The sequence below is a fragment of the Pseudonaja textilis genome, chromosome 1 (genome assembly GCF_049901715.1).
Source record: "Pseudonaja textilis isolate UNSWEBS1 chromosome 1, rPseTex1.2, whole genome shotgun sequence".
NCBI classification, from domain to species: Eukaryota; Metazoa; Chordata; class Lepidosauria; order Squamata; family Elapidae; genus Pseudonaja; species Pseudonaja textilis.
In genome coordinates, this window is record NC_141990.1 from 294,689,840 (window position 1) to 294,717,016 (window position 27,177).

A 27,177-nucleotide genomic window follows, 5' to 3' on the forward strand; every position below is an offset into this window, starting at 1 on the left:
TCTCTCGGCACAGCAGAACAGTTGATGGTCAGGAAAAAGAAAAAAGAAAAATAGCAACTTAGCAAGCAAGCTTGCCAGGTAAGGAGTGAGTGGGAGGGGAGGGTTCCCACGGGCCATGTAGGCAGCACAGCCTTATGTTCCCATGCAGCCTGGATTAATTGGTGGGTGATCTGGGGGTGACATTTCTCTGCAGACTACTAAAATTTTCTCATGGACTACTGGTTGGCGACCACTGATCTAGGGCATCAGGAGCCACAAAGTGCAGGAGACCAAAAGAGAATAGATGGGAAAGAGATAGGCAGAAGGAGGAAAGTTGAAGCACCACTGTGGTCCTAAAGGTGGACAGGTATTCAAATTCTGAACATGTGAAAGTACTGCAATAGTCATAACTTTGGAGACCGTTCAGTTCCTTTAGCAGTACCATAAGTTGAAATGGTCACTGAACAAAGGATTGTAAGTCTAGGACAGTCTAGCTTTGTTTCTGTGTAGAATGAATAGTTCTCATTGCAAAATGCTTATTTTTCAGGCTGTTGAAGAAGCATTTGTCCCTGTTATTAAATTGTGTTTTGATGGAATAGAGGTAAGATGAAAAAAAAATTCTTTTATGTTACACACCTGCTCTTTAGAAAAGAATAAAGTCATACTTGGCTGTTTTCAAAGGAGTCCACAATTCTTCCCAGTTTAGAGGAATCATTGTATTAAAAGACAAGACCTAGGTGTCAAGGGACCAGAACATTCCACTGTTATAGATCTCACAGTAGGCCCTTGATGAGAGAGGTGTTACTAGTAGTTTATCATCCCCAATCCTTTTGTTTGTTTGTTTGTTTTCTAAGACCTTTAACAAAGCCTTCAAGACAGAATGAGGGTCCTTAACCTTCAATGGTACATATTGTCACAAGAAGCTTTAGTTTTTTGTAAGACTCCCATGGATAGAGCTTCTGTAAGGCAGAGTACATTGTGGCTTCAGTTATAAGAATCTATCTGTCCGTCCATCTAGCCATCCAATTTATATGGCTGGTCATCAGTCCAAGAAACTCTGGACGGTAAAGAAACAAAACAGAGAATTATATTAAAACAACGCCAATTAAAACTGCATCAAGATTCATTAAAAACAAAGTATACCAAAACTCCTAAACTAACATCTCAGTTCCAAATGTCCAGATTTTTATGGCCTTGCAAAAGGCTAATAGAGTAGGGTGTGTCTGTATTTGGAGAGGGGAGCTGTTCCTATGTGATAAAGAAGGCACACTTCCTTGTACTTGCTAGATGACATTGTTTTTTTCACTAGTACCTAGAACATGCCAATTCTTCTAGATCTGAAGGGATTAGCAGAAGCTACTGCAGAGAGGCAGTTTTTTAAATAATCTGGTCTCATACTATGTAGTGCTCTAAAAGCAACAAGCAATACCAAACCTCTCAAAATGTTCAGATAGTCAGAATTACACACCTTAATATGAGATAAACTCATTTGATAGGTAATCTGTTTATTGAATAAACAGATTTCCTGAAGTAGTAAGGGATGGAATTTCATTCACTATTCATGCATAATTTTACTTGCAATCGACATATAAAATAAACTGCAAAGCTTCTTGAACTTTACCTTGCGATTATGATATCTGAATGCACCATTCAGAGGACATGAGAGAAGAAAGCAGTGTCACAAGCAGTGACACAAATAGTGATTTGATACAGAAAAGATAGTGAGTAAAGAACAGAGAAAGATAGAAAACTGCCAGCAGCTGCCTCTCAGAGCCCCAATCTGAACACGCTTGATCAACAGTGGGAGCAAGAAGACCGTAAAGGTCAACCAGAATGTTGGGGGTTGCAGAGTGCAGGAACACAAAAGAGCGCATTGGGCAGGTGGGGGAATTGCAGTATCCCTGCAACCATAAATGCAGGCAGGCTGCTAAGTGGCCAAATTTTTTATCATGTGGCCATGGTAATATTGCAACAGCTGTAACTTCAGGCACTAGTTGTAACTCTCTTTTAGTGCTACTATAACTTCAAACAGTCACTAAATAAATGGTTGTAAGTTGAAGACTCCCTATATATTCAATAAGGCTGTTGTAAGACTGATGGCGAAGACCCCAGATTGTAATCACATGATCACAAGGGCACTGCAATGGCCATAACTTGAAGCAAATTTTGAGGGTCATTGAATGAATAGTACTTAAGCGAGGATTACATCTATCAGGTTTTATTAGGAAATAATGAAAATATCTTCTGTTTAGATTTCTACCTTATACAAAGCTGCAGAATCCATTATGAAAATTACTGGTTATTCTGGTTGAGAGAACCTTGTAATAAAATTACATTAGAATGTCCCTAAAAACTGTAGCTTTGTAATATTTTGTCAGCAAATGGGATAATATGATTGAGAACTTATTCTATTTTATTTATTTTTGTTTAGATTGATATCTTGTTTGCCAGGTTAGCACTGCAAACTATTCCTGAAGACCTAGACCTTCGAGATGATAGTCTACTTAAAAATTTAGACATTAGATGCATACGAAGTCTTAATGGTAAGTTTATTTTAACCAGATTTGTGTAATCAAAGCAAAAGTTGAACCTTAGTTTTTAAGAAACTGAGTGGCTTTTCATAATGATTTCTGCTTTGAATTGCATAAAAGTTTTTCACAATTCATTCTTTATCCAAATTGGACATTAACTTCCTTCTCATTCCTCGAGTTACCTTAAATATAAAACAGTTGTGTAACCTGTGGTAAAAAAGCCATGTGGCAGAGGATTTACAAAATCAGGACCATTTTTTTTTTCTTGTCCCCATCGAACTTAAGTCATTTATGGCAAATTGAAAAAAAGGTTTTTTTAGATGACATGGCTTGGGATATGAAAGTGGTAAACAATCCTTTGAAGAGTAGCAGCTCTCTGCTGGAATGTTGGCTTATTATTTAGCTTGCACAATAATGCATTTTTGTCTTATCAGACATGATATTCTTCCGATTAAAATCGGAATTCCGATTTTGGGGGGAATTGTTCCCCCCCACCCCTCCCCGAGTCAGGAGTTGCTACCGCTGGTGCGGCTCCACAGGCTCCAGTCCTGCGTTGTCTCGGGAAGGGAAAGGCAAAAAGGAAGAGCCGCGGTGGCGCTTCGCAACGGCAGCAGTGGCTCCCGGTTTTGCCTTTCCCTTCCCAAGGCAACGCGGGACTGGAGCCGCACCGGCGGTAGCAACTCCTGACAGCCCCAGCCGGATACCTGAGCAGAGCCCGGGCGGTGCGAGTGGAGGCCGCTGAGCGGCAGGAAAAGGGAGCTGGGCAGCCACAGACCAGCCTCCATGCAACACGCATTGCCTGGCCCTGGCGAGGGAAAGCAGCGGGCACTCCCCGGGCAGCGGCCTTGGCCCCACCACCAGGGAAACGGCTGCCCAGCTCCGGAGCTGATCCACACCTGACCGGCTGGAAAGGAAGGGTGTGTAGCATTGGTGTTGTGTGTGCGATTTCTTGGCGCACGGCGGGGGGGTCTCTTTTGGCCGGCCCTGATTTTTTTTCAGAGGGGAATATCATGCCTGTCTTACCTGTTAAGTAGTACATTTTGGAGAAATAACTTCTGGGAAATAGGTTTCTTGCTCCAACTACTGCACCTCTGTGTATTATGACTAGTACTTTTATTTAGGCTTTATTTATCATAATTTTTGCCTGCCCGATAACAAAATTACTTGAGCTTGTGTTTTAATGGTTTCCATCTGAACTTAAAGAATTTCAAACTTGAGATTGAATATCAGTTTGTGTATTATTTTGCCGATATGTGCGTTAGATTACAAATATAAAATCTCACAGCTAGATTAGAGTTGAGTTATCTTTTGACTAAATTTCCAAGTATTTGGAAGAAAAATAAGATTATGATGGGGTGGTGTTTATTTATTTATTTATTTTTGCTTCTGTGTTTCAGGTTGCAGAGTAACTGATGAAATTCTCCATCTAGTACCAAACATTGACAATTTCAGGTTAACACTGAGAGCTATCAAACTGTGGGCCAAACGTAAGTGGAGTCTTATGAAACTAGATTTTTAAAAAGGATACTGTGCCTTGAATGAAAGTAACTAAACTTATCTGTCTCTTTTCCCTTCTAAACAACAGGGCACAACATCTATTCCAATATACTAGGTTTCCTTGGTGGAGTTTCCTGGGCTATGCTAGTAGCAAGAACTTGCCAGCTTTATCCAAATGCAATAGCATCAACTCTTGTACATAAATTTTTCTTGGTATTTTCTAAATGGTATGTCTCTTTAGATTACACTAAAATAAAAATTATTATAGACCCTGAATTTTAGTGTTGTTTCTATGGCATTTTTTCAGATGGTGTCAGGTTAAGAATTTCACTTAAAGGAGCATTTATTCTCCCAAGAGATTGCAAGACACTGGGGCATAGATTTAACAGTTGCTAAACTTTATTTTATAACTGTCAGGATAGAGCTTCTATTTACATCATTTAAACTAAACAGAACATGGCCTTTGGCAGCCTGGGAGCTCCTGGCTTATAATATCATCCATTTAGTTTTAACTTATTAGAGGGTACACAAACATATGTAGCCTAAATAGATTGAATGTAGTGGTATTAAGACCCTTAAAGAAGGATAGTTACTCCACAATGACCATGCATGATGTAATTTCCATGCTACATATTTCATGGAATAATTAAGATGCTTAATGGTGGACTGAACGCTTTTTAAGCCTTTCCCTCAAAGATTTTTTTGCAGGTGGGTGAGACTGAAATAATTCCAGGTACCACTAGGGAACAATTTCATTATTTTTTCATAAAAAAGAATGCTCTATGATAAAAAAAACATAACCACTGTCTTCATGGTCATTCTTAATGTTGGGTTTAATTTTTAAAATATTATTTGAACTGGAATGACCAATAATACCTGTATAGGTCAGAATTAAATGTAAAACATTGTGGTACTTTACACATATGCACCATTGCCTTATGCTGGAAACTTTATAAATATTGAGTAAGATAGATAGAATGGTGTGGATAAAATATGTGGTTTTTCAAATTTGAGTTGAAATTTGTTTCTCAGAAGAAACACTTTTTGACTAGATAGAATAATAGAATTATTAAGTTTAGTTAACTCATTAAAACCTAATATATTGGATAATTTACATATTAAATTCATTTTGAAATGATCAATGCACTCTTCTGTGAGGATACAACTAACAGACAAATGCTGTGTTCATTTGCCAAGTAATGTAAAATGTTCGTACCATTCATACTCTTTTGCTGATGGCAATTCTTATCCATTTGGGCATGAGATATGGATTATAAAGGTTAAATTAATCTCCATAAACAGATAGCATAACTATATACCCCACACAGGAGCCCTTTAAATCTGAAGATTAATTGGGAGGGAGTGATTTATATAAAATAGCATTTGCTGATTCTGCGGCCTGATAATTTTTTTAGTTGAAAGAACATTCCTTAATCAATAAAAGTAGAGAGATTTCTTTTGAAAAAAGCTTCAGCTAATACTGCATCTGTATAAAATAAAAGCTCACATTCAAACATGCTTGTTTGCTTTTTAATAAGTGCTTTTCTTACTCAGTGCTACAATCTCTCTAAACAGGGAATGGCCAAATCCAGTGCTATTGAAACAGCCAGAAGAATGCAATCTTAATTTGCCTGTATGGGACCCAAGGGTTAGTGTATTATTTTTTCCCCATATAAGTTCAAACTGTAAAGTAAAGCAAAGTGATGAAACCCCTGAGAACCTATTCAATACAAATTCAGTTTTTCAGAACTTTCTGCTCTTTGTAACATATAGATTATGGTTACTTTTGTCCTGGATTACACTTCAAGTCTACTATAAAGTCTGCCCTCAATTGGTAAAAATTCACCAGTGATGAGCCTTAAAATGTAACTGTGCTTCAGGTTTAAAGTTACATCCATTCATTCACCGTATAATATGAGAATTAAGTGTTTATGACCAATAATTTTATTAGAAATAATGGTTCTATGAGGGCTCAGTATTGTACACATATGTCATACATGCCTGCTAATGGGCAGTTGGTTACAATACCTTTTTTTTCCTGTGGATGATTGTGAGCATGGTTTTCTACTCCTCAATTATTCCATTAGAAAACTCTAACTTTCATGGGATTCCCAGTGACTTTTTTTAAACTCAGTCCTAACCAGCTCCACATCCCCTTAGTTCAGCAGTGCTGTAGGCTGATGTACTTCTGGACAATTTATTGGGTTTCTGTATGGCTTACATAAAAGGTTAAAAAGAATAGAATATTTTTTCTCCCTATTGTATGTGGCTATCTCACTTGAATTTGGGGCTTGCTGAAATCCCAGCTGGATTTAAGACCTATGTCTACAGAGCACATGGAATCGGAGCTCGTTTGATTCACCAAAACAAGCAAAATGGGTGTATGTGAAGACTGTACAGTTTTTGTTTACAATAAATAGTTTAATAAAAGCCCTCATTAAATGTTATGTTATGCTTACCATTCCTATTGCCTTGTTACCTTTTGGCACAATAACAATGTATACTCTAATAAGTAAAACAAAATGTAAGGAAATAATAGGGTTTCAAGTCTAAAAATGAAACTAAAAATATTGAAATGCATTTGCTATTCCTTCATCAAACAAACTGTTCTAAATAAAAAATACATTAAAAACATATGATCCTGTGGGTGCTTAGTCTTTTTTTGTTTGTTTTTTTTTAAAAAATAAAATTGGCCTTTTTCTTAATTTATACTACAATAAAATTTGGACCACATATTACAGAGCAGATCCAAGTAGTAATGTGCCATCAGGTTCATCAATATTGTACTGACTGGATTAAAACCAGTTAATTCACCATCCCTCAGTATTATTGAAGTAGTGCTTCAGTTTTATGACCATAATATAGCAGGTTTTTTTTCAATTGCTAAAAGCAAAATACAGTTTGTTGGCCATTTTTTATGTTTGAAATGGTTTAACCATTTAATATGATTCACAGTTACTAGTTCTTACCAGAATAATCATTTTGAAGTTTTTTTCAATGGACAGATCCAAATTTTTTTACTTGAATGTGATTGAAGAAAACTGATTGGCTGTTGTTATGTATAGGTAAATCCCAGTGATAGGTACCATCTTATGCCTATAATTACACCAGCATATCCCCAGCAGAACTCTACCTACAATGTATCTGTTTCTACACGTATGGTCATGGTTGAAGAATTTAAGCAAGGTAAGAAATTCTGAAGATCTATTCCTGAAAGTTTTTAATTCTGCCCTACTTCATATATGCTGTAAATGGATAAGCACTTAATGAATAGTAGTAAGTTATGAATTTATGGATTTCCCAAATACTAAAACATAAGAATATTTCCTAAATGGAAAGTAATTGAGTACAGTATTTTATCCAGTTTTTTCTAAAATATTCCAGGAGCTCCTACCAACAGCTGGTATGTTTTCAGATATACCGTTGTAGTAATTAAATACCACAACATATATCCTAAGAACTTTCAAGTGTGAACTAGAAAAGTTGATAAAGATTTAATAGCAGCAAATCTTTCAGTTAATTATTTTAGCCGTACTACAATTTGGTTTCTAAATACCTGATTATATACAACTCCTACCCAGCTTAATGACATAAAAACAATTACACCAAATTTGATCCCTAGATTTTCTGATTTTCAAAAGCTTGAGTGACAAAGCAAATAAAGTTTTTGTTGAAATCTTGCACAGCAAACTGAGTACTAACAAGCATTACAGAGTTCTGATATTTTGTTGATAAAGTTTGATTAATAAAGCTCTCATAATGAAGATATTTAATTGTAATATTAATCTTAGCCCTTGTAATTTGCAAATTATGTTCAAACAGATACAATGTGTAAAAGGCTGAATATGTGTTTTTGTGATTCAGGTCTTGCTATCACAGATGAAATTTTGCTGAGTAAGGCAGAGTGGTCCAAACTTTTTGAAGCTCCAAACTTCTTTCAAAAATACAAGTATGTATTTTATGGTATGAAAGATGCTTTTTAAGTATATTGATCTCTTAACATTCTTATGCTTATTGCTATGATTTCAACTGGTCAATTGACTAGCATTGCTGTAATGGGCAAATGCTGAATTGATCACACACTGTTGATTAAATTACATTTATCCTAGGAGAAATAGTTGATTTTATTATTTCAACTGAGTATGAAATATATATGTAAGTTCTAATAATTAGCAAATCATCTCTATAATTTTTTCTTGGGATCTTTGGGGCTTTGCAAATAAATTATTAGAAATCGAATTAGTATAATGGAAAATAGTTGGATTAATTGAATAGTCAGGAGCTCTGATGTTACAATAATTAGAATGCAGTATTGTAAACTGTAAAACTGGGTTTAAGTAAAACACATATTGTACATTCCCAAGAATGTTTTAATAAAGGTTGATTCCCCAGATCTAAAACGCTTATATAGTTATAACGGTACTATTCTTACTGAAACCACATATTATTTTAGTGAAGGTACTTTCTGTATATGGAATTTACTGTACAATGTGTCTTCTTAACTGTAACGATAACTAGAGGATACTATGTTAAAAGATCCAGTTCTAAATATGGATAGGTGCAAGTTTAATAAGTACAGATTGATTAATATTTAATGGCAATAATGATCTAATATTTTGTTTTCTGTATTCTGCCACAAAAAACTTAGAACTTAATTATATTTCATAACAAAATAAATTAAAGCAAAATATCAGAGAATAGCATCTATCCCTCAGATACAAATAATCTCATGCCAACAAAATGCTGAAAAAAGCACAAGTTTAGGATACAATAAATTGTTAAAAAGTTTTCATTTCATTTGAAATAGCTTGAAAGCTCAGTTTACTATTGATAACAAATCACAGATTATAACTTAAAATTTATAACAATTGTAAAACAATTAAAACTAAACATCTACAAAGTAGGATTATTTTTGGACTAACTTTAAGAATGAATTTACTGTATGCGTTTTGCTGGAAAAGAATTTTGTACAAATCCTAACATTTGTGTGGGAAAGTCCATTGTAATATTATTTGCAGTCCATCAAAAGCAAATGATGCTTCTAGTTTTATTTTATCTAGTAGTAATAATAAAGATTATTATTAAATTAATATAATATAATATAATATAATATAATATAATAAAATGGGGACATGACTTTGCAACTAACAACAACAAATAATAAAGAGCAGAGTTTGGAGATGACAGTTAGGTGGCAGATTCCATTCTACGTTGTTCATTCCATATATCACTCACTACAATTTTCTAAGTCTGTTCTGGAAGTCAGAAATGCTTTGACTGCATTTGTTGTTTATTTTTTTGTACCTGTAGTGCTCTTAACCAAATTTCTGTGTGCTGTACTCCTTTGGTGTTTAGCCCTATAGTACTGGAAAATGACTATGGAAAATGACAACACATGACTATGGAAAATGACAACACTGGCTCCCTCACTCAAGAAACAGAGATGAGCACCACACCCTAGAGTCAGACACGACTGTACAGGGAAACCTTTACTTTTATGTGTGTGTGTGCACTCACCTACTATAGATATGCACATCAAGAAATGGTTAACTTACAATATGTTAAAACAATCACATTTATCAGAGAACGTCCAACAGACAGACCAAAAGATACCCACAAACTAATTCACTTCAACAGAGGCAGATAATTGCTGTGAACTTTTCTTGGCACAATTGCTGTTTTTGTTTTCTGAAGCAGTTCTGCATACTCATCAAAACACATAGTGGGTTCTGGATTGAGGCCATTATATTTAGCAGTGGGGTTTTTTTGGGCGGGGGGGGGGGTAGAAGTGCAAATGGTTTGCTGAGTTCATAAATGTAAAACGTTTCAGAATAACCTTGAATATATTCCATGCTATCAGTATAGATGTGGGAAGATGGTTTAGAAGTCATTTTCAGAATAATGGACTACTAGAATACTAACAATCTTTTTCAACTAAAGATAAATTTATTAGTTCTAGTAAAGTTTTTTAATACATAATCTGAATCTCATTTTATTTCAACTTGTAGGACTGTGTTTTGATTTTGTTAATATTGTTTTGACCTGATAACATTAACCACTATAAGTGTCTGTGCAGATTTTTAAGATTAAAATATTTACAGCAGATACCGGGTTAACTGGAGACAACATTAATATATGAGATACAGTAAATGTTGAAAAATAGGATACAAATCAAATTTTCAAAAGAAATATAATTTTTTAATTTTCAAAGGCATTATATTGTTCTTCTAGCAAGTGCACCAACAGAAAAACAACGATTAGAATGGTGAGTAAAATTCTTCATAATGCCATCTTTTAGCATTTGATTATGATCCTTCTGTGATTATGGGCAGATAATTTGGTCTGAGCAGAACACTGTAAATGTCTATGCTACATATAACACAGTTACCCACATCTCTGCTTTACTTTTCCTCCTATTGGGGAGCGAATGATCGATAAAGGTGAAACTCGGAAACAACAGAATTCTTTATTTTTTGGCTGATAAGCACACATTCTAAAAATGTGTTATGCAAAACTGGGTAAATCTGGGGAATCATTGATAACTATCTTTACTTCTGTTTTCACTAATCAGAGCTACTAAAACTAAGTACAACAAGTGGGATTATATTCATTTTCAATCCTCATCCCCACTTTATTCAGGCTGCCGACAGCAAATTTGCTCAGTTAAAACTTACAACAGAAAATACTTAATTAAAAAGAAAAACAAGGAAAAAATCCATGTAAAACCAGAGCACGATACTCATTTTTGTGGAATCTTGATGCTCTCTGAATTTCTTGTTTGCAGACAACTTTCATTACTTGACTAGCTAACATTAATGCTAATGAAGCTTGCCCTGCCAGTATTGGTGGGGGATACTTACTGCTTGGTAGTTCTTTGATTGGGAGTAGGCTATTGTTTTCTGCTTGATTGGAGTTTGTCTGGTGTTTATTCCTGCTTATCTGGGTTTTGGCTGTTGAGAAAATATATTTTTATTTTTCTATTTCCTTCTTAGCTTTTTTATTGTCTCTTTGAATGGTGTATAAAGGTAGTTAGGCTGATTTGTCTGAATGGCAGGCTTCACACAACTTATTCTTATTATTCTAATCAACATTATTTTCCTGTTTGATAAGGCTCTAAATCAACTTTAAAAAACTAGCATTACCAGATAATGCCTCATTCAGAGTTTGATAGCTTCTTAAGCAAATAATTTGTTTGACTACTAACCTGACTACATGTCACAATCATATTGAGGCAAATTCACAAAAAACAATCACTGTTCCATAAGTATGCATAACTTTTCTTCTTTGATTATTGTATTCATTTACTTCCTAAAATCTGAATGCTACTCATTTCTAAATATGACCTCCTTACAAATGATAGAAAAATAAAATGAAAAGATTCAAAATAAAATTTGTTCCAGTGGCTAAGGTATCAGGCTAGAAATCAAGAGATTGTGAGTTCAAGTTTTATCTTGACCATTAAAGTCAGCTAGCTGACCTTAGGTAGGCAGTCACTCTCAGCCCAACTCATCAAACTGGGTTATTATTGTGGGGGAAGTAGAATGAGGAAAGTATTGGATATATTCATTACCTTAAGTTATTTGTAAAAATAATAAAGGTGGGATATAAATAAATAAAACTTAAAATCCCAAACAACCAACTTCCTACCTACAGTATTAACATACTGAGAACCACAGCCCTAGCCACAAAGATTACCATATTATTAGTCTCCCAAAACTTCTGAAAACAGTTAGTCCTGTAAATAACACATTTTTCCCATGCAGAATTAAGATATTCAGCAAGAGGTTCTAGTGGGGAAAAAAACTAGAATCTTTATCTTGCCTGTGGTAGAATAAATCTTTAACTGATGATAGGGAGATTAGCGTGGAAAATTAGATACCATAAACCCAAATCAGCATTTTCTAAAAATTATGAATTTGTGAAATAGATTATGGATAGCTCTTTTATGCACTGGATTCTCTTGTTAAGGCTATTTTTGCTTATCTTCCACAACTCTACCTTGCCACCCATGCATTTATGGAAGGTTCTGCAGTCCTGAGAAATAGTGGATGAAGGGGAATATTATCACTGGCAGAAATATTCTGTGAAACTTCTTTCACAAGCAATTATACTTTTAACTTATTCCAGTTGACTAACTACTTGTATTGTTCAATATTGCCTGTTATCTTTTAGGGTTGGCTTAGTAGAGTCAAAAATCCGTATCTTGGTTGGAAGCTTGGAGAAGAATGAATTCATTACACTGGCTCATGTAAATCCTCAGTCATTTCCAGCACCCAAAGAAAATCCTGACAAGTAAGGCACTTAAAAACTTAATAAAGCGACTGGAAGAAAAAAGCAGTTTTTCCTATTAACTTTGTCAGAAGGTTGACAGTTTAATTTAGGTCATGATTTGGAAGAAAATCAGATTCTTGTTCTCCACAAGAAATGTAGGACAATAGAGAAATTGAAAGAAAAAGATTAAAATTGGGATAATATATGCAGATGCAGTTAAGATTTAAAATACCTTTATTGTACTACAAAAGCTGGAAATGGATCCAGAGGTGTGCTTGCAAAAAAAAAAATTCTAGCAGTTGTCTTCTTTATTCTATGAACACGGGTGTAAGAGAGGTAACAGAAGATACCGTATGCTGATATTCACAAAATCATATCTAAAATTTTGCCTTGCAGTTATACATTTTGAGATATTCTCCCATGAGCTGTTCAGAGCATCCAGTGATGGGAGGTGCTTCAGCCCCTTCTAGGAAGGCTGGGCTTAAACTTGAGGACACTCCTCCTTGTCCACGAGACTCCTCCTTAGCGTCCCCAGTTTTAGCTCAGCCTTTCTTCAGACAGGTTGTGTTATTGTTTCCCTGGTCAGAACAGAGCACTGGCGATTTAGCTGATTTATTTCTCAGGTCAGCTAATACCATATTTTCTGTCACCAACCACGCCCCTGAGAACCTCCAAAAGTCATTTTGCTTGGATTTTTTGTTTTGTTTTTACCTTCCAGCCTCCTGAGGCTAAAGCTTCATAAACAGAGAGGGTTATCTTTCCAATCTGCCCTGAGGCTAAAAGCCTCTCCTTTCAGAGACATGCTGCCTTAAACTTCTAAACAAAGAGGCTTATCTCTCTGATCTCTCAGCCGGAGTCCCTTGGAGGCTTGAAGCTTCCATTTAAAAGTGCAGCCTTTTTCCCTTTTTATTATGAGGCTTTCACTGAAGAACACCTCAGGGCAGGGAATTAGCCCCTGCGCCTTCCTGCGGAGCGGTTTTGCTTTCAGCAGGCAGGGCTGTGATAGCTGCTTTCGTTTTCATTCTGCCATGAAGCAGCCAGCATTTTAAAGGCTGAGTGGTTAAATTTGCTGAGTATTGTTACTGTCTGTGAGGAAAGTTTCCCAACAAGGTTTCTTTTCTTGAGGACCTGAGAAGGAGGAGTCCCTGCCTCCAGTCCACTGGATGATAGAGGACTTGAACTGCTGGATTCCACAGGCAGTGAGTGCAGCTAAACTGATCTAATTATCAGTTACAGACCTCTGTGCCCTCATATAGGTGCCAGATCTGGAGTGGGGTGTTCTGGTCTCCACATTTAATATTACAAGTACTTTATTCAATTGACTTGATTGACTTAAATTCTACAAATCTTTAAGTTATTAACATATAGATAAATAGATAACAAAGCAAAACAGAACAAGGAGACAACATTTGCTAAAGGCATTGGGGAACTATTTATTCCAGGATCCCCTGCCCCTTAAGGGAGCAGGCCCCTAGGTGTTCCAGCCACCTAATTTCATAGCCTCTTTCCATTGCTATCAAAGGCATTACCATGGCCAGCAGCTACAACTCCAGATCTAGACTAAGTGCTAAAAATAGAGATAAGTCCATGGAGCCCAAAAAGACCTCTAAGGCAGCAGAGAAAGATGCACGCAGACGCCATCAGGCATTAGAAAGGCAGTTGGAAAAACGTACACAAGCAGCTGCACAGCCCACCACTTTACCACTCATCATACCCTCTACCTCACAGGGCCAGAATCCTCCAACCGCCCCTCTGGATTTATCCAGAAGGAGCAGCATATCGATACAACTTCACCAGGAGGCTCTTTCTAACATTCTCTCCCCAAGGAGGGCTCCAGAGGCAACATTCACACCAACTGCTGCTGGCCTCAGACAAGAGGAGGAACTTCCGGAGGAAATCCCTGCCAACATGAGGGCGTGGATGGAGCTAGCTATCCAGAAGGGCATAGCAGCAGGCATCCAACAGGCCATTCAGGCAGGACGAACACCCTCAGCTTCGGGTTGCAGATCTCTTTCTGAACGATCTCTGGGCATCACAGATCCACATCTTCATCAGGTCCGGTTCTCCCCCCCCCAAGAACTATCGTTGCCCATTGTCAGAGACCCTCAGTACACACAGGATATGGGAGATCAAGGGGATCCAATGGATCAAATGGAGGAAGGGTCGGTACACACCGTTGACCAGGTATTGTCAGAGGTGGATCCGCTAGAAAGGGGGATGTCTGATGATGAAGGCCTCTCACATGACCTCTCCGTATTTACAGGATTATTCCGCCCACAATTATTTAAATCCCTGCTATTTTAAGGCCAAGAACACTGCACGACTGGGTAACGTGGGTACCCCTCCCCCACCAAATACTTCAGGGGAAGCAGAGGATCTCATATTCTCTCAACCAGTCACTGAGGCAGAGGTTATCCCTATGTCACACATGTTTTCCAATTTAGTACAAAAACAATGGGCTGCAGCAGCCTCATATCCCGCTCCCACAGGACACGATAAAAAATACTATAATTTGGCACCCGAGTTCTCTAAATTTCTAAACACTCCAGAAGTGGATGAGCCTGCATCTTCCTCAGCCATCCCAAGTGAAGCTGAAGAGGCTCTCAAGCCTGAGGAAAAGAGGGCAGAATTAGCTCTCTGCAGGGCACACGTCTCGGATGCATGGGCGATCAGAACGGCTGCCTCCATTTTCACCAGATCATCTCTCAGATGGCTCCACCACCTGAGGGATACCATTCCAGCCTCAAACATTAGGGCACATCAAGATGTGGCTAAATTAATCGCTGCTGCAGAGTTTTCAGCAGATGCTACCTTCAATGTAGTTAAATTTTCCTCGGGGGCCATTGCTTCCCAAATTACGGCTAGAAGGTTACTTTGGCTCAGGCATTGGCAGGCAGATGTCAAGCACAAGTGGCGGTTTGTCTCAGCTCCCATCTCGGAGAACAAACTATTTGGCATTTGCGCTTGAACCCCTCCTAATTGAAACCAGAACCAAAAAGAAAATTCTTCCCTCTCTTTTTCGTTGATCAGAGTCCAGATCACCACAGTCCTTTCGTAGAGGTTCCTTTCGCCCCTTCTACCAACCCTACTATCCAAGATTTCAAAGACAGCCTGGATTCAGACAACAGACAGATAGAATTGAACCTGGGGACAGATATAGAAGGGAACTCCATCCTAGGAGACAATTTCGAGGTACAGGATCTAGGCCCTTCCGCAGGTCCAAGTAACGACCACAATGAGATTCCCATAGGCGGTCGCCTAAAAAGGTTTGCCGACCAATGGGGCTCCTCTACCACTGACACATGGGTCAGGAACAGTACGATTTGGTCTAGCACTGGAGTTCAGCTCCACCCCCACCCCCACCCCCAATGTTTTTATGAAGTCCCCAATTTCCAGGCACGCAGAAAAAAGGTTTCTCATGGACACAGCCATAGCACATCTACTCAAGATCCGGGCCATACAACCCGTCCCTTCTAATCAAAAGGTCTTGGTTTTTATTCACACCTCTTCGTGGTCCCTAAAAGTTCAGGGGGATGGAGGGCAATCCTGGATCTAAAACGTCTAAACCAATATTTAGTTTACCGAAAATTTAAAATGACCACTCTCCAATCCATCTTACTCAGCATCATTACTCCATAGACCAGAAGCTTACTTACATATCCCAGTTAGGTCCTCACATTTCAAATTCCTTCATTTCTGTTACAACAACGTTCATTACAAATATATTGCTCTTCCATTTGACCTAGCTTCAGCTCCCAGAACTTTTACAAAGGTCTTGGCTGCCTTGGCAGCATCACTCAGAGATAGGTCCATCCGACTTCAATGCTAGTTGGATAACATTCTTATTCTGGCATCTTCCATCAATCAAGCAAATTCAAACACTCAAACTACACTTGTAACCCTACAACATGGGTTCTCAATCAATTGGTCAAAAAGTCATTTAACACCCTCTACTAGACTCATTCACCTTGGCACCATTATTGACACCCTGGAAGGCAAAGTTTTCCTCTCCCCTGACAGATGAGAAAGCATTAGAGATTTGGCTCAACAGATCAGAACTCTTAGGAAAGTACAACTATGTCTCCTTTCTAAATTGCTCAGAAAAATGATTTCTTGTATTTTTATTATCCCTTGGGCCCGGTTCCATGCAAGAACCCTGCAATGGTTCCTGTTGCCATACCAATGTGCTGGGAGAGACGACGGCAGGACTTGCGTAAAAGTTCCATCAACCGTTCTCAGATCTCTACGATGGTGGACATAGCCCGAAATCAACAAGGGATGCCTTTTCAAGGATCCACACAGGTCAATTGTTACAACAGAGGCCAGTTTAGTGGGATGGGGGCCCCACTTCCAATCACATACAGCGCAAGGCCTTTGGACGGATTCAGAGAAGGCACACAATATACACTGGCTAGAACTGAGAGCGGTGTACTTGGCACTTCGACAATTCCTCCCGCATCTCCATTGCAAACATGTGTTCATCTTAACAGACAATGTAACCACAAAGGCATCAACAAACAAGGGGGCACTCATTCCAATCTACTAATGAGGGAAGCAGAAAGACTATTCCTGCAGGCCGAAATCCATCTTCTCTCTAAAGGCGGAGTACATTCGGAGTAGCGAATGTACAAGCGGATTGGCTCAGCAGTGGTGTCTGGACCCCAAGATCTTTTGGAGGCTACTCGGAGGTTGGGCCGACAGTAGTCGTCCTGTTTGCCTCCCCACTCAATGCACAGCTTCCCTTTTTGCTCACGTCCATCACACAGGCTCGAACACCAATGGCACCGCTTGGACGTAAGAAGAGCCTTACGCATCTACATAGAGCGCACGGCGCCCTCCAGAAAGACAGAAGCCCTCTTCGTGTCCTTTCAGCCTAACACCCTGGGGCGCAAGGTTTCACCCTCTACCATAGGTGGATGGCTAAGAGCCACCATCGCTAAGTTGTATGACTCTCACTTGATTCCAGTGCCCCAAGGCATTACCGCTCACTCCACCAGGAGTGCAGCCACTACAGCAGCATGGGCGACCCAAGCTACAATAGAGGAGATTTGCCAAGCTGCAACCTGGGCTTTTCCATCTCCATTTATTAGAAATTTTAAAATTGCCGTCTTTGCTTCTGCTGAGGCTTCATTTGGTAGAAGAGTTTTGCAGCAAGTTATTTCAGAGACAGTTAGGTCTGCAACCCAGATGCAGTCCTGCCCTTAGGACAGTGCCAAGCTTTGGTATGTCCCATCATTGGATGTTCTGAACAGCTCATGGGAAAAAGGGCGTTGGTACTTACCTGATACACCCGTTCTCTGTGAGCTGTGAGGAGCATTCAGCCCCTCCCTTTTATTCCGTCTGGTAGGGGGTCTATTCCGGCCAGGGTTATTACATAGGCTTAAGCATATAGGGTATCATTACCTTGGCTTCACAAAACTGGGAATGCTAAGGAGTCTTGTGGAGGAGGAGGAGTGTCCTCAAGTTTAAGCCCAGCCTTCCTAGAAGGGACTGAAGCACCTCCCATCACTGGTTGCTCCTCACAGCTCATAGAGAACGGGCGTATCAGGTAAGTACCAACGCCCTTTCTGAGAGACTTTGCACAAATAGATATATACTTTTGAATTTACCCTTTTGCACAAAGTCTTCTAGAGGACTGCACTTCTGGGTGCAAACTCTTATTCAATGAGTAAGATGCAAACAAAAGTAAACAGGACAATTTTTGGTTGGATTATGGAAAATGATAACATTATTTTTATCCCATCCAATATTAATGTTTTTAAGCAGAAAAGCAATTCTCAGTTCCCAGTTACTAAACCTGCAATAGACCATGGATTAGGATCTCAAACAGCTATAATGGGTCCTTACTTGAAGAAGGGACAAAGTAGTTGAAGTAGTTGCTTGGTAATATTTATAACCCAAAATTTGTTTCATTTGACAATCATTAAATGTTGAACAAGTAGAGTGCAGTCCTAATTCAGAGATGCACTTGGGTGAATAGAATAGAATAGAATTCTTTATTGGCCAAGTGTGATTGGACACACAAGGAGTTTGTCTTGGTGAAAATACTCTCAGTATACATAAAAGAAAAGATAAATTTGTCAAAAGTCAAGAATCATAAGGTACAACATTTAATGATAGTCATAGGGTACAATAAGCAAACAAATCATACTAGGAAACAGTCAATATAAATCATAAGGATACAAGTGACAAAGTTTCAGTCATACAGTCACAAGTGGGGAGGGGATGGGTGATAAGGAGTGATGAGAAGATCAAGAGTAATAGTAGTGCAGACTTTGTAATAGTTGAACAGTGTTGAGGGAATTATTTGTTTAGCAGAGTGATGGTTTTCAGGGGAAAGCTGTTCTTTTCTCCAATTGTTCTGTGCAGTGCTCTATAGCATCGTTTTGAGGTAAGGAGTTGAAACAGTTTATGTCCGGGATGTGAGGGATCTGTAAATATTTTCACAGCCCTCTTTTTGATTCGTGCAATATACAGGTTCTCGATTGAAGGCAGGTTGGGAGTAATTGTTTTTTCTGCAGTCCTAATTATCCTCTGAAGTCTGTGTCTGTCCTGTTGGGTTGCAGAACCAAACCAGACAGTTATAGAGTTGCAGATGATAGACTCAATAATTCCTCCGTGGAAATGTATTAGCAGCTCCTTCAGCAGTTTGAGCTTTCTGAGTTGGCGCAGAAAGAACATTCTTTGTTGCATTTTTTTGATGACATTTTTGATGTTAGGTGTCTATTTTAGGTCATGTGATATAGTAGAACCTAGAAATTTGAAAATCTCTACTGTTGATACTGTATTTAGTATTTTAAGAGATGTATGGGAGGGTTTTTTCTAAAGTCTACCACCATTTCTATGGTTTTGAGTGTGTTCAGTTCCACATTGTTCTGGTTATACCATGAGGCAAATTGTATAACCTCCTGTCTATGCAGATTTGTCGTTGTCTTGAATGAGATCAATCACTGTTGTGTAATCAGCAAACTTCATTATTTTAACAGATGGATCATTTGAGATGCAGTCATTGGTATATAGGGAGAAGAGAAGTGGAGATAGCACACAGCCTTGGTGGAGGGTTGTGCTAATTGTACAGGTATCATGTGATTCTGCCTAGTTTCACCTGCTGCTTCCTGTCTGTTAGGAAGCTTATGATCCACTTACAAATGTGTTCAGGTACCGCTAGTTGGTTTAATTTACTTAGAAAAATGTCTGGACTGATGGTATTGAACTGAAGTCACAAAGAGGACCCTTGCGTAGGTATTTGGAGATTCAAGGTGTTGTAGGATGTAGTGCAGAGCCATATTAACAGCATCATTGTTCTATTTGCTCGGTATGCAAACTCCATGGGATCTAACAGCAGATCTGTGATGGTTTTCAGGTAGGACAGCACAAGCCTTTGAAAGATTTCATAACTACAGATGTTAGAGCAACTGGTCTGTAGTCATTCAGTTCCTTGATGGAGGGCTTTTTTGGCACTGGGATGATAGTAGAGCGTTTGAAGCAGGAAGGAACAAAGCACATCTCTAGTGATCTATTGAAGATTCATGTGAAGATGGGGGCCAATTGGTCAGCACAGACTTTTTAAGCAAGAAGGAGTTATCTTGTCTGGCCCTGGTGCTTTTCCTGGCTTTTGTCTGTGTAATAGATCTTGCACTTCTTTTTCTGTGATCACCAGAGGTTGTGAACCCAATGGGTTTGGGCCAATTGTAGTTGGCTTGGCTGTTGTTGGTGTGTTTGAGATGTGGGTTGTGGAGATACGTGGCTGTAGTTTCCTTTCAAATCTGCAGTAAAACACATTCAAGTCATCTGCTAGTTGTTGATTTCCTTCTGCCTGGGAAGTAGGTCTATGTTAGCAGAAAGGCATTTCTATTATTTATTTTTCAGAGGAGCTGAAAAAGCCTTGATAGATGGGATAGGCATGGGAGAAAACAAATTTACCATACCCAAACTAGATTTGACTTGCCTTCCTCACATCGTTAGGAAGGCTGAAATCAATATGAGCTAATGTTTATTCAATTTGGTGGGAACTTAAAAATAAAAATCCATAATTTTCTGTGCCTATCATGAAGTGGTTGAAATCAGGCTAGACACAACTTCACTTACCCTGTTTTGGCAACAAGCCTCTGGCAGTTTTGCTCTCTTGAAACTGAGCAATAGTTTCTGAGAATTCCAAGATTTTTATATAATTCTAAAATCACTGAACTGTCATGCCTTTCTTGAATATTTTTTAACATGTTACACAAATGGCTGATGTTGGAAATAGTTATTTACCAAAAGTTATATTTTAGGATTCTTTCTATTGTCCTTTGTGATTTTTATTATTATTTTCCCACAGAGAAGAGTTTCGAACAATGTGGGTGATTGGATTAGTGTTTAAGAAAACTGAGAATTCTGAAAATCTGAGTGTTGATCTTACATTTGACATTCAGTCTTTTACTGATACTGGTAAGTTTGACTGACTGAAATTGTTCTCTTCCAACCGTTCCCTCAAGCTATATTAGTCAGGTAACTGTTTTTGCTTATAGAAATATACTTTCATGGTACTGGCAACTGTTAGAAAAGTATTGGCCTTCATATTTATAATTTTGACCCCCTCCAAGTTTTAAATATAAATACTATGGTCTCCTAATTAGTATCAGCAGTAATTGTAATAGTACCACTGATTGTATTCCGTTATGCTATAGTTTCCATAACATGATTTAAATTTAGTTTGAATACTAATACAGAAAATTCAAAATAGCCTATACTTTTGTCTATAAAATGCAACAACCTTCCACAAGGGTAATAAATGAATAAGAACAAAAGTATATATCATCCAGCATTCTGGACTCAGAGGGTGACCAGATAAATCCCAGAATCTCAAAAGGAGTAGTTTTTTTTCAATGTTGTTTCTTAGCAACTGATATTTAAGAATGCCATCTTTGATTATGAGGTGATAAAAAGCTTTGTAATTCTATTTTTCATGAATTTTTCTGGGTCTCTTTTAAATCTATCTTAAATGGAGGCTGTTTCTATATCTAATAGCAGTTTATTCTTTGGTTTAACTATTTATACTTTAAAGTGTGCCTCCTTTTTCATTCTTTTCAATTTACCTTCATTAGATAAACTTCAATTCTCTGCATGTTCTACTCCATATATGATACTTCTTTCATATTCTTTTTTTTTTAATTGGTCCCCAAGCACTATGGTCTTTCTTTGTAAAGAGCCTATTCTAGTATACTAATCATTTTGCCCATTCTTTTGTGATGATTAAATGTTTTGGAATACAATTAAATTTAGTAACACTGAAAGGCAAATTTAGAAAGTTGTACAGGAATAATATTGATATGTTGAAAAAAATAATTGAAATAAATACAGATTATTTATTTGGTTGACCAATTGTATTTGATCCTTCGCCACTGTCTCAACGATATTCTTCAAAAGGGATAGGTTGAAGATAAAGCAATAAGAACATATAAATGCCATATATGCATAAATGCGGGAAACCTACAAATTGCCCTTCTGCATATACTTCAACGCTGCCAGTACACCACCAACTTTCTCGTCTTCAGAGAGGCTCTAAACTACAATCACATTTGTTCAGACCCATTTCACAGACATGTGCAATTGAAATTAAATCAGACATTCAGGAGGCTGAGCTGCATGAGATAAACAATCAAATTAATACAGGTCTCAGTTAACAATAGTAATTGGAATTGGAATTTTTGTTGCTAAGCAATGCAGTTCTAAAGTTCAGTGTCACATGATCATGCTGCATAGTGATAGTGGTTCTGGCAGTCCCTGATGAATACAGATAGTCCTCAACTTACAATTACAATTGAGCCCAGAATTTATGTTGCTAAGTGAGAAATTTGTGAAGTGAGTTTGCCCCCATTTTACGACTTGTCATGGTTGTAAAGTGGATCATTGGAATTGTTAAATTAATAACACGGTTGTTAAGTAAATCTGGCTCCCCATTGACTTTGCTTGTCAGGAGGTCTCTAAAGATGATCACATGACCCTGGGACCCTGCAACCATTATAAATACTAGTTGTCAAGCATCCAGAGGTAAGTCGTGTCCATGGGGATGCTGCAATGGTCATAAGTGCGAAAAATGTGCCACTAAATGAACTTTTGTAAGTTGAAGACTACCTGTATTGTTTAACAAGGATCACACAAGTCATAAAATGAGGATCTCATGTGGTTGCGACTTCTGACTTCCTGTTGGTTATCATATAGCTTGTGGGATGTTGGCAGGGAAGCTTTTTAACACTGGCCAGAACTTCAAGGACATCATACTATTAGTTCAGTGCCATTGCAAGTTTGAATGGTTGCTGAACAAATAATTCAATGAGGATGTTGAGCCAGATCTATTCCCAGGGAGTATCTATTAAAAGACAAATAGAACAATAGAAACAAACAGAAACAGAACAATAGAACACCACTGATTGTCACCTGTAGCTCAGAGCTCAAATATATGAACTCACATACATCAAAAGATTTCAGGCAAAATCAGAAGGTCTCAGTCAGACACAATGGGTTTTTAAACATTACAGATGTTAATTGATTATGTATTTGCAATCTTATCTAGCATAAAAACCAGCCTTCCCCTCCATCCTTTCCCAAATAAATCCTATACCAGTCTAGCAACTCTGAACACCCGATATAGGAGTGCTATGTCTTTTACTAAAATTTGTTACTTGAGACGCTACAGGACCTTGATTTGTTTTCTTCTTTTTGGATGAGAGAATCTCTTCAAGGAAACCATTGAAATGAAGCATTTAATGTCAATGGCAAAGTGAATAATGCTTGATGGGGCTGTTTGCCTGGTGAATTTAGCTCTGTATGTAATAACGACACAGCCCAACCTTTTCTTTTTTTCTTTGTCCAGTTGCCTTTTTCTCTCATCTTGCTTTAGATTCCCTATTCCCCTTCATTTCACTTCCCCAATGCAATTATCCATCTTGCCATATTTCTATCCCGCTTTTCTGTTTTCTGCTAGGAACAGGAAGAATATTAATGCGAAAGATGAATTTAATTTATGTAAATGGACATCAGTTATTTTCTAAATATGTAACATTTATTTTAAAACAAATTTTAGTTATTCAATTATAATTTTTTATTGAGTGCTGGCTCTGCCATTTCTTTGGAGTATGACTCCTGACAGGTATACACACATACGTATAAGGATACAGATATACTTCTGTCATGCATACATTTATTGAATGAAAGGGAGAAAATATTTAGAATTTGAATTGGTAGATTTCGCAATTTGGGCTCTATCCTCTGGGAAGGGTTTTGTCTATGATTTTTTTTTTAATCTACTATTTAAACTCAATTCTCTCTTCCTTTGGGTAAATAATGGATATAAAAGAAATATTTGGTAGCTTTTTGAAAAATTGTTTCCTTTCATATGTGTCCAGAATTATCTAAATCCATGAATGCTGTAAAAAGGAGAGATGGTAGTTTTTATAAGCTCATCTTGCATTCCTCTGCATTATTTCTCTGAATGGCTTTGTTTTAGAGAAATGGAGACTCTTATTTGAAGCATATAGGTACTGGAGGTCAGAGACAGAAGAGAAAGAAGAAATAATGTTTGTACCATTTGTTCCTTTATGTGAAAAGGTTCTCCTATATTCTGGTTCGTTCCACAGAAAGAAGGGACTGTTTTGTTTTGTGGATAGGTAAACTGGATTAAATTCCAAATTTTAGTTATAATAGTAGGATTTACTATCTGTAATTTAATAACCAAATTTGTATAGCTATCCTCTCATAATGTGCAACATTGGATGGCATATAACTATTGAACAATAAATATAAAAACAGGAAACAAAAATAAATATAAAAATATATACCTCAGCAAAGGTAGGATAAGAATGCTTTTGGGAATAACAATGATATTGTATTTTCTGAGGATTATATTTTTCCAGCTTGAATCAGTATATGTGCAGAATGCAATTTTTTCAGAGGAAGTTTCAGCTTTCTGAAATGTAAAATGTCTTCATTTTATTCTAATTACATAGTTTATAGGCAAGCAATAAACAGCAAGATGTTTGAAATGGATATGAAAATTGCCGCAATGCATGTTAGGAAAAGACAACTTCATCAATTACTACCTAGTCATGTCGTTCAGAAAAAGAAAAAGGTAACATTTGAGTATTAATTGATAAAATCTCTCTCTTTGTATGTGTGTGTGTTTTAGTAGTCTGTTATTTTTTGTTATTAATTTCAGGTATGCACTGCTTCCCCCCCAAAAAAGTATTGTTACGCATTAAGCCCATTTATATTATCCCACCTACTGGCTTCCTGGTTTAACTTTAACTTTTAGTTTAGGATGATTTTTGTTCAGATGTAATTATTGATATTTTAAATTGGTTAATAGGAGTAATGTTAAACATATGTAATCAGGCAATAGACAACAATTTAATGTTTGTTACAGATGATGTAGTATTAAAACTATCAAATTTATGAAAAATTAGTTGTCACAATCTTGTTTTCTATAAAGCAGTACCTTGGTTTTTCACCCTTTCTTACTAAAGCAGGAGGCAGGTAATGGAGGAGAAGAGAGAGAGAGAAAAAAGGTACAGGTAGTCCTCAAGTTATGATGGTTCATTTAGTGACCAAAATTATGATGGTGCTGAAGAAAGGGATTTATGACTGGTCCTTGAACTTCTGGCCATTGCAACATTTCCATAGTCCCATCAACAAAATTTGAGCACTTAGCAAACAGCTCGCACTTATGACTGGTTGCATTGTCCCAGAGTTAAGCGATCACCATTTGCGACCTTCTCAGCCAGCTTCCCACAAGCAAAATCAATGGGGAAGCTGTCAGAGACGATCACAAGTGGTTCAGGTAAGTGTCTTTTTCAACCGTTTTTGTTCAATTGCTCCCTCTTTTCCTGGCCCCTCGTTTTGCTCGCATGCACCCTGAATCTTCTTTTTTAGCCTCCCTGTGCTTGCTTGCTGCACCCCGTGCCCTCTTTCTGTAGCCTTGTGTGCTCATACACACTTCATACTTTTCCCTGGTATCCCTGCACTTGCATGCACTCCATACTCTCTCCAACTTCCCTGTGCTCCCATGCATTTCATTCCTTCTTTTCCTGACCTCCCTGCATTTGCATGCATGCAGCCCATGTCTTCTTTCCCCAGCCTTCCTATGCTCACATGACACCCCCCCCCAGCACTTTTTCTCTGGTGTTTTTGGTTTTACACCATAGCACCATCCTCCCTCAATACACACACAGCCTACACTGGGCCTCCCAGAATCGCCCTCCTCTCCTGTGCTTCTTGCCACACCCCTTACTGGCAATTCCCTCTACTTCCTTCTTAATAATCTATGACCTGCACATCTGCAAATGGGACTGCCTCGATTGCTATCACTAAGTATTGCAGTCCTGTGAAATTGTTCTTCACGACCACATCACTTACCAAACCAATCCCAATTGCAGTTGTAATTTGAGGACTAGCTGTAAATAAGGTCCACTGCTGCACAGAAAAAAATGGATCATATTATTTTTATTTTCTAAAATTGGGACTCTGCTCTTCTCTAATTTCTGATTGGCTAACTACAAATAATACAGGAATACGCCATTAGCAATGTTTAGATGTTAATTGCAAAAAAAACCCAAAGCTTGTAGAAGTTTAGGATTTTCTATGTCACTTGTATACCTCATAACATAATTGTAAGAAAACAATATGTATTTAGCATGCTTATTTTGAAAGCAATATATTTGTAGTGCATGTATGTTCATGTAGTCTAGAAAGTCCAGAAAGAAAGGGAATTTGTTAGGCAGATGTTTCAATTAACTATGGTGCTTATCAGAATTTACTTTTCCTGCTGGTGTCCCTGAACAAACTATAAATTGTTAATACTTGAACAGGACCATAAAATGATAGTGCTTAATTTTTGTATTATAATATGTCTTTTTTATTACTTCTGAATTGCTTCTGTGATACACTGTCTTCTTGGTTGCAGCATTCAACAGAAGGAGTCAGGTTGACAGCGCTGAATGACAGCAGCCTAGACTTATCTATGGATAGTGATAACAGCACTTCTGTGCCTTCTCCTACCAGTGCTATGAAGACAAGTCCTTTGAACAGTTCTGGAAGCTCTCAGGGGTATTTGTCTCTAATACTTACCTTAATGTTCAGAGCATTATTGGTATCTATAATTCATACTATAATATTTACACAGAAAATCTTTTAACTTTATATAATATATATGTTTTAGATTTTAAACACTATAAATTTGCAAGTAATCTTATTTCTTCCTTCAGACTTGGATCTACAAAGATTGTATTGTGTTGTATTGTGCTGTACCCTATCTATATCATATACTATGCCATGAAGGGCTTTAAAGGTAATTTCCTGCACTTTGGATTGCATCCAGAAGCTCACTGGTAATCAGTGCAGCTGATGAAGCTGTAGTGACACATGGGCCTACCAAATTCAAGCACAATACTGTTAATTCAGACACGCAAACTAATAACCCACCTAAGTTACTACAGTTATCAGTCATGTGTTCTACTTCACTGGTCCCATCTTAGACTTTCTGAGAGGAAGTAAACCTCAAAAGCTTTAGGTGGAGGAGAGAGAAAAGACACCTTGGTAGGAATGCCTTCCTGTAATTCATGCTCTCTTTTTAAAAACATTTTAGCAGAAGCAGTCCTGCTCCAGCTGTAACAGCAGCATCTGTGACCAACATACAAGCTTCTGAAGTCACTGTGCCACAAATAAATTCCAGTGAAAGCTCAGGGGGTAAGAAACCCACGTGAATCTTCAAATTATTGGTTATTACAGATTATAGATATTATAGATTATTGAAACCCATTTGTGTGGTTTAGATTTTCAATAGCAACTTATTGTAGTGTAGAATTAACATGTCATTTTGCAACTTTAAATAATTGAAATAACCGATGAAGCAGCAAAATAGAAA

General features: G+C 37.6%; 1 protein-coding gene across 1 annotated transcript in view; it reads left to right on the forward strand.

Moving 5' to 3' along the window:
• The window catches only part of PAPOLA (poly(A) polymerase alpha), a 50,755-nt gene that overhangs the window by 16,784 nt on the left and 6,794 nt on the right, over positions 1-27,177 (forward strand). The window contains exons 6-18 of the mRNA XM_026716981.2: positions 527-580; positions 2,411-2,522; positions 3,908-3,997; positions 4,096-4,234; positions 5,583-5,655; positions 7,073-7,193; positions 7,872-7,956; positions 10,219-10,272; positions 12,180-12,299; positions 20,599-20,708; positions 24,266-24,387; positions 26,218-26,360; positions 26,899-26,999. Of these exons, the coding sequence (XP_026572766.1) occupies positions 527-580; positions 2,411-2,522; positions 3,908-3,997; positions 4,096-4,234; positions 5,583-5,655; positions 7,073-7,193; positions 7,872-7,956; positions 10,219-10,272; positions 12,180-12,299; positions 20,599-20,708; positions 24,266-24,387; positions 26,218-26,360; positions 26,899-26,999 (1,324 nt within the window). The remainder of the gene's footprint in view (positions 1-526; positions 581-2,410; positions 2,523-3,907; positions 3,998-4,095; positions 4,235-5,582; positions 5,656-7,072; positions 7,194-7,871; positions 7,957-10,218; positions 10,273-12,179; positions 12,300-20,598; positions 20,709-24,265; positions 24,388-26,217; positions 26,361-26,898; positions 27,000-27,177) is intronic.